This window comes from Emydura macquarii, unplaced genomic scaffold, assembly GCF_026122565.2.
Source record: "Emydura macquarii macquarii isolate MOO-44397 ecotype Brisbane River unplaced genomic scaffold, CSIRO-AGI_Emac_v2 contig_915, whole genome shotgun sequence".
NCBI classification, from domain to species: domain Eukaryota; kingdom Metazoa; phylum Chordata; order Testudines; family Chelidae; genus Emydura; species Emydura macquarii.
Window position 1 is genome coordinate 1094470 of NW_027131052.1, and position 8579 is coordinate 1103048.

The 8579-nt window shown below is 48.0% G+C and overlaps 1 protein-coding gene across 1 annotated transcript in view; it reads right to left on the reverse strand.

Moving 5' to 3' along the window:
• Positions 1 to 7640, reverse strand: part of VCP (valosin containing protein) — a 32676-nt gene extending 25036 nt beyond the window's left edge. Inside the window, exons 1-3 of the mRNA XM_067543546.1 lie at positions 7462 to 7640; positions 1408 to 1519; positions 846 to 1018 (exon numbers count right to left, since the gene is read on the reverse strand). Of these exons, the coding sequence (XP_067399647.1) occupies positions 846 to 1018; positions 1408 to 1519; positions 7462 to 7478 (302 nt within the window). The 5' untranslated portion in view covers positions 7479 to 7640. The remainder of the gene's footprint in view (positions 1 to 845; positions 1019 to 1407; positions 1520 to 7461) is intronic.
• Positions 7641 to 8579: the final 939 nt, after the last annotated feature.

Here is an 8579-nt window from a genome sequence, read left to right on the forward strand (position 1 = left end):
AGCAGTTGGCCCTCCACCATTTGAGCACACAAACTGACATTTCTGTGATTTAGAGCCATTTACAGGTTTCCCCTCTGTTAGGTCATTAGTTCATCCCCCTCAAGTCAATGCAAGACTTCTCCCTATGATGTGTGTTCTGGTGCTAGTTCATTCTACTTTTTAGAAGTCTCAAGCAACAGGACTCCCACGACATGTTTGCTTGAGCTGCTAAATCCCTCCGATTAAAACTGAAAGGATTTGTATATTCTAATTTTTCATTGCTTATGCTATTTAATTGTTTCACTTTTCATTCAGCTTGGACAATGAAAACAGATTAGTCACTTTTACTTTTGTTTCCGAACAGTATCAATTTCTGCTTCTCATGCAAAAGTTCAATGCCTAAACTACGACAGTCAGGGATCCAAATGTCTCTTTTCACTGAAATTACCATTACCATTTCTATTAATAATCAGATTGTGAAAAGACATGGGCTTAAACTATGCAACCGTCAATTTTTTTATTTAGGGAGAAGAGAGATTTGTGATGGTGGGGTGGGATTGTCAAAGGCATCTGAGATTTAGTGATGGGACTTGTGCTCCTAAATCACTTGAGCTCTTTTGAAAACCCCGTCGTAGTTCACAGAACACAGATCCTCTGTATAGGTCTTAGGAATAGTCATACAGCTAGCAGCACATTTTAGATTCCTGCTACAGAACGTGCTCTTTCAAGAGACACTACTTCTTAGAACTACTCTGAAAGGTAACTAAACACTTGCTACAATCCCAGTCTCCTTTACTGAATGAATTAGTTCAGGGCCAGCTAAACAAATCCAGGAAGATGCACGAAGCTAGCAAAGCAGCCCTCACCTGATCACATCACCAAGGCGAACTCTCAGGTTGTTGCGAACAACCCTATTCATGCGAATCTTCTCATCTGAACAGGTATCATCTGACAGGACAATGCAGACTGCTTCTCTCCTCTTCTTTCCTTTTAGCAGAACTGTGTCTCCTCTGAACAGCTGCAATTCATCCATTTTTGCCTGTGAACAGTGATAAAATTAGAGCATGCATTTGACAAGGCAAAAACGCAAGTGTGTGGAAGACAGCAACCCGACCCCAATGTGTACATCTTGGTAATGGCAGTGTTGAGTGAGCCATGAAATCCCACAATGGCCAGTCCTGGAGAAAAGGCAAGGCCCCCCGCTTGAACACTGACATCATTTGAGATTCATGCTAATTGCCCAAAAGTCTTACAGGCAAGAGACCAAGTGCTGTTTCCACATAATATATATAGGCAGATTATATATTTCTATAGAATCTTTACATCCATGTGGCATGTTCAACAGTGGCCTAATTCTGAGTTTCAGGGTAAAATACACTGACACCTTATAAACCAGCTACACAGTTCTTAACTTTACATGAGACACACCTGGGACAGCGACACAACACTGTTGTCCTCATTGATGGCTTCATCGACAATTAACCGATTGGGCCTGTTCTTCTGCTTTAGAATTGCAGTAGATAAGTCGTCCGCTTTAGAACTGGAAAGAAACAGAACTGCTGAGTCTGGACAATACAGCTCCTCCCCCTTTCTGAGCAAACCCCGCTTTGGTCTCCGTTGTCTACCTTCTCTTTTATAAACTAAATCTGTTTGAAAGACAAAATACAGTATCTTGTCGAGTGCAACTGTTTCAGTTCTATACAGAGAGCAAAGAGGGCAGAATGATGTTCTGTAAGGAAGTCATTTTAGCTACTTTATTAGCCTTGAACTAAAATAGCTATGAAGATATTTATGAAACCAGGATTATCCTGATGTTCCTTCCTGGAATGTCTCTCGCCTAAAAACAAAGACACAGTAGCAAAACTATCATCTGCATTCATATGCAAATTGTAGATTTAACAATCCCACCGAAATGCCCAGGAGGATGGAATCTGGTCACAAATCCTAGAACACACGGAAACAGGGCAATGCTACAGTTCCCCGGTTCAAATGAGTTACAGGAGTTTAGCCTATTGAGGTCTGTCACATAAAAACAAACCAACCCAATTGCATGTTTATGAATGGTTTTAAGTGTTCATGAAAACAGTTTTGTTTAGATGTAAACATTTCCCTGCAGCATTCAAACACAGAACATTGCAGCTTTATGCTAGTACACACTAAGAAATTAAACTGATCATTTACTTGCATAGCCCAAACTGAGGAGATTGAAGAGCAAAAAATGGAGATAGCTTTTTAAAGATATTTGTTTCAACATCTAATATACCAAGCAAAAAATGTTTTGTTTTTTTAGTATGAATTTGAACCAACTGCCCCTTTAGGAGCTTGCAGAAGTTGTAAGCTGGTCTGGTACAACATCAGCAAAGCATTTTATCTGCCCCCTTATTAACTGGCTGACTGGCCCAAGTGGACAGTTTACAGATACCATACAGGAGTGATAAATATTAAGAGCAGGTTGGTCTGGTTCCAACAAAAAGGCAACTCTTTGCTTTGTTCTTCGTAATATGCCAGTGTTAACACAGGCTAGGAGCAGAGGGGTTCCACTGGACAACACTGATGGCTGCACAATGAGGCTTTATGTAACTCCCTTGGGGCAACAAACAGTTTTAAGAGAGCAAATGTTGGGGGAGGGGGTGAGCAGAGCAAGAGGGTGCAAGTGTTCTGCATGAACATTCCTGGGGATCGCTTTGCTGCCTGTGGATGACCAGTCGCTTTGTTTTGCATGTTCACTGGATCTTTAAGAAACACGTCACAGTGACATGCAGACCAGTGTCAGGTACATGCAACGTGATTTCAGCACAGTGATGATAAAAGAGTTCTTGTTGAGCAGATAACTATGCAGCACTGGCCCCTTCCCTGCCACTTCAGAGAAGAGATCACAGGAATAAGACGAGGTCAGCTGCCTTATCTGGGAATTGTTTGGAAATCCAGCTTGAGCACAAATATACTGTGACAGCCAGTTACACCTAAGAGGCAAACTCAGAATAAGCAGAGAGGCAGTACTGGCCTAAAAGAAAACAAACTCTTGAGTCAGGAAACATGCATCTTTCCAGACTTGTGTGGCCCTGGATAAATCACTTTCATCTCTGTATCTGCCTTTCCTCATCTATCCATTGGCGCTCTCTCTTGAGGAAAGGGATTTATGAATGTCCATACAGAGCTGTACATGTAAAGTGCTATGTATAATTACCCAGACAAGCAGTCTTTAAATCCATTCTAAGCAGAAAGGCTGTTGGCGTGACTGTAGAGGAACTAAGGAGTTCTGACCTCAGCCCAAAAAAGCAATCTTAATGGAGTTATAAAGGTACCTAAGTTTCCCACGAGGAAGTAACAGAGCAATATAAGAAACTCAAAACCTATACGTCCACAGGCAAAACAGAACCATCTGGATGAAACAGCAGGAATATACAAGGAGATGCAAGGTCCTTACAAACAGCATCCGCTCTTGGGGATTGGAAAGTCATTACCTTACTGGCCCAACTTTAAAACTAGAGCCAAGGGAGACCTCTGATGTCAGAAACTAGAGGGGTCTTGGCCTTGATACTGAGGGAACTGATGGCAAGTCTAGTACAATGTTTTGAAAAGTAACATATAACCTCAGGGAGTGAAGGCAGCACAGATTCTACAAAGCAAAAATCATTCCTCTCAAACTTTGCTTTTGAATGTAAATCATATCGACTGGACACAAGCCATCTTTTCAAGACTCTTGATAATTCAACACCTTAAGTTGTGTTGGAACTTAACAGAAAATGGCAATGTGAATCGCTGCCTCTGAGGGGGAGAGGTTAACAGTAGGAGCCTGGGGGCTGGTACTAGGTCCAGTGTTGCACATTTATTAGTGAAATAGAGGAGGAAATGGACAGTGAGTTGAAAATATAAATAAACTGTTCTGTGAATTAAAAAGCTATGAAAAATTGTGAGAAACTTCTGATGGATTTACACACACTGGGGGAATGAGTAACACAATGGCAGATGACACCTAGCTTGGGTAAATACAAATTAATTCACAAGAGGCAGAAGGTCTGTGTTAAGAGCTTTGGACTTAAGGATCCTCAGAGGAAAGACAGTCTAATGCAGGAGTTCCCCAACTGTGGTACATGTACTCCTGCGGGTACATGAGGCATCTCTAAGGGGGGGTGATGATACATGGGAGAAATTGTGTAATGGTGGATTTTATTCATAAATTATTTTACTTATTGCATTTTCATAACAGGCTACTCAGACGAAGCTTTAAAACTCTGTGAGAATTGGTTATATGAAATATCAAATATAGATATAAAAATACTGTAGTTACTTTGCTTCAAGATGTACACAGAGATGCTGAGGTACAGAGCCCTCACTTCCAATAACCGTACAGTGCAGGTTCAGTTACCCAGCAACGGCCCAGTCTAACTAAGCTCAGAACTTAATCAAGGGGGTTTTTTCGGTTGTATTTGTTACTACAGATATGGTTATGGTGTAACAGTGAAATATGGACAGATGGCTAAAGACAGGTAGTGTTAAGAAGAACACACAAAGTATCAATGATGAAAAGGGTAGGGGTCCACGGGCTGCTGGCAGATATGGAAGGGGGTAGGCAATAAAAAAAGTTTGGGAACCCTTGGTTTAAGACAGATGACGCTGGACAGCGCACTTCAGCACTTAAAGCAGTGAGAGACTTGAGGGCATTAAAAATAGAAGGCAGTACTCCAAACAATGGTGTATGCTCATCTAGTCTAGCAGGGCCAGTTTCAGTCACTTCACCTTAGAGATACTGCTGACAATGAATAGGTCCAGAGATAGGAACCAAGGTGCTTAAAGGGCTACATGGTAGTTACAGATAAAGAGTGAAAAAGATGAAGATTCTCCTTTCCAGGTGGAGTACATAGAGGGAATTTGACCGAAGTCCTTAAGACTACAGAAAGCCCAGTGAAAATGAATCAGTCCCTCTTTTTTACACTGGCCCATGAGCCAGACAATGTTAAGTTTTACTGTACTTTTGAGGTTTTTAGATTAAAATGCAGAGTTCACAGCATGCTTCAATCTCTCTTTCAAATATAGTCTAGAAGTCAGGATATTTTCCCTAGTACAGGGATCCAATTGAGATGAGAAATCCCAGCACTAACACTGACCCACAGTATTTTCCTGCCCAACCCATAAAGACTGCTTTCCTTCCTTTATAAGGGAAACTTTCCAAGACTCCTGTCTGCCAAAAAAAATAAGCTTTACAGCCTATGCCACTTAATCATTTCCCTATGGTAAAGTTCCTCCTGCTTTAACTTGTGATGAAACCTGAAGCCCATGTACTGTGGTACACAGCATGAATGATTGGGGACAGAGAGAAACCTACTATACTGATTAGCATACTATGACAAAATAATCCTCAGGATGCAAGTACCAACTATGCTTGGTTCTCTGAGGGTCCATCCACACTAGGAAATTGACTTGCTGCTGACAATTTCTGTTAACACAGATGGGACAAAGTTATACTCAACTGTGATGAAAAATGTGACAGACTTGTGTTTCTGTAATGGATCTGAAAGGAGTTTTGCTCCATCTACACTAGTAGTTAAACTGGTTTTAGCACTGATTCGGGTTGACTTGCCACTGACAGGCACCAAAGGAGAGGTCAGTTTAACAGATTGAGCCAGAATGTTCATGCTGCGAGTAGCACTTTCCTCAGGTATTTATAAAAACCAGAAACACAATTTTTCCTTAAAGCAGATAAAAAAAGCTGCCTGCTAATGGCAGCCATCTTGCTGAAGTGTCATTTGGAGCCCAGTATCAGATAGTAAGTGGGAAATGACTAATACCAGTTAAACAATTGTATATTTAAGAGAGAATCTAAAAAACCATGCTGAACTAGTTTACTCAGTTACTGGACCTCCATGTGGTGTGATCTCCGAGTCACTTCAGCAAGATAGCTGCCACCAACAGGAGCCCAGAAACAGTAATTAAAATAGTATTTAATGGAGTTAATGATTTGTCTTGTAATAGCCATGGTGGGAAGAGTTTTCCTAAGCAGGCCAGGTGCAGGTTTATTTTAAAAAAGACACTGTCAATGTGACTGTGGTGTCAAAATGCATGTCTCAGATCACCAGTTCCAGCATGAACTATGCCATGGGCACCAAACCTATGGCAGATCCTTGCTGCGGCTGAGCCAGCAGGAGCAAGCAATCTGATGTCATGCCAGAGCTGTTGATCACAGCAGGTCTGGGCTTCGGGACCTGAAAAAGAATAAAGCGTTAAGGTATGGATTCCGAATGCCCTTCTGACCCTGGCTAACGGGTAGTTCCAAATACTCTATAGTTTGGGAGATCACCTTTCAGTTCTGTGGCAGTTCATTTCAGGGGCTGTCTAACTATCACCCATGCTGATGTTCTGCGAGGCGAGGAAGAGGACCTCCATTCTCAGTGTGTGATCACAGGTACCAACACACCACAGAAGGAAATAGAGAATCCCCGCTCAGCTGCCACATGACAGAACCCCAGCAGCTCCCATTCACATCGGTCTGGCTACTCTAAATTTGTCGTACGGACCATCAGTCTGATTTCCGAGTCTGTGGGGTTCTGGTTGGAGGCTATCCATTTCCCAAGAAGCTGCCATTTTCTTCTATGCCCACTACCGAGACTAAAAAACAAAGCCTTCCCACCCCCGCTGTCCTGTGAGAGGCCAAGGCCCACGCTAGGCCAGGGTCCACGGGGTCTGGTGCTAAGAAGGGGACGCCCCCCCCAGCTCAGAAGGAAGAGGGGGACAAACAAAGCAGCGGAGGGGCACTCTGCCCAGCAGGCTGCATGCCCGCCTGGCCCCCACGGCTTCGCTGCTGGCCCGAGGAGGCTGGTTTCTAATTGAGAGGCCGGGCGGGGGAGGGGGGATCCCCACGCACGTGTGTAACCCGCAGGCCCGCGAGGGCAAAGCTCCCCAGCGTCTCGTTAGCGCATGACTCGACATTTCCAGCCGGGGGGAGGACGGGAGGTGCGCTTCTCTCCCCCGGGGAAGCCGGCGCCGGGCCGCGCTGGCAGCAGTGCGTCTACACGGGCGTTGGCAGCCGAACAGCGGGCCGGCGGCTGCCGACAGGCCGGAGCCAGGGCTCCCCCGGGCCGCAGAACCCCGCCGGGGAAGGGCCGGGGGCGCGGAGCTGGAGGGAAGGAAGGAAGGAAGGAGGCCGGGCCCGTCGCCAGGGCGCCCGCTCCGCCTCCGCGCGCGGCCTGCATGACACAGCGGGATCGGGATCGGGCCCGGCCCGGGGCGGGGCGGGGCTCGGCCGCGCGGGAGGCCGGGGCTCGGCGCGGGCTCGGTTCCGGGATAGGCCCCGGCCGCTCGGGCTCAGAGCGGGGCCTAGCGGCTCCCCGGGGCCCGCAGCCCCTCCTCGCCGGGCCGGGCCTAGCCGTAGGGGGCGCCCCGCGGGCCCGGCCGGCGGCGGAGTCGGGACCGGACCGGACGGGGGGGAGGGGTTAGGCTCGGTTCGGCCCGGCTCGGCCCGGTTCGGTTCGGCCCCGCACTTACTCGGATCCCGAGGCCATGGCGGGCGGGCGGGCGGGGGCGGCTCCTGGGAGCGCGGCGCGGCGGGCGGCGGCGGGTCTCGGTGTCTCCCCGGCGGGCTCGGCTGGGCTCGGCTCGGCCTAGCGGCGGCGGCTCAACCCGGACGCTTCGCTCGCTCTGGCTGCACCTCAGAGCCGACTCATCGGAAGGGGAGCTCCGCCCGGCGCCGGCTACTCTGCCTAGCAACAAGCGGCGCCGGCCAATCAGAAATTTCGGCTGGCCGCCCAGCAGCCAGTGGGAAAAATCGTATGGCGCTGGCCAATGAGAGAGCGGCCAGCGCCGCCTCCTCCACCAATCACAGCGGCCGAGGGAAAGTGGTTACTCTACCCGGCAACACGTCACGCACAGCCAATCGCAAAAATAGACCAATGGAAAAATGAGGCAGGCAGGGCCCGCCCTCATTGCTATCCTGCCTAGCAACGTCGCCAGCCGTGGCTAAAACCCAGTAAAAATCTGGACAGATTTAGCCAATCAGGAAGGGAAGTCAGATGATTGACAGACCAATATTAAGCTCTACGGAGGCCCGAGCTGGTTTCCCTGCCCTTTGCGTCAGAGGCCGGTCACCAGAGCGGCAGTGAAGGAGTCCCTGGGCTCCGCAAGGGGGCGCCCAGAACCACCTCGCTCCAGCTGAGAGCAGCATCGCTGTGATGAGAGCAGCCGGTCTCAGCAGGGGCCCATTCGCCCAGTGGTGGCGGGATAGGGACTCAGTGCATGAGGCTGTGCTCTGCAGGCCAGGTCTGTGTGGTGTGACCTGCTGGGAATCTGTCCGTGTGGAGTGATGAATTCTAGCGCGGCTGTATGAGCGCCGGGTGTCTTCCACTGGAGCCGTGCATCAGCCCTGTTGTGCTAAGGGCGCAGTCAGCAGCTGAATAACCGGGGCCTTGCAGGACAATGAGCCCGGGATGTTTGGGGGAACTCGAGTGGGCCGGTACTCAAGCAAGGAGTCGCCTGATGAGGGACTGGAAGTGACAGATGGCGGACACCTGACACAGGGGGTGCACCTGTTAGCAAAGGGAGGTATTCTCACCAGCCGTTTGTAGGAGAGGGAGGGAGGGAGATGCGCTGGAGATGAAGCTGAGCAG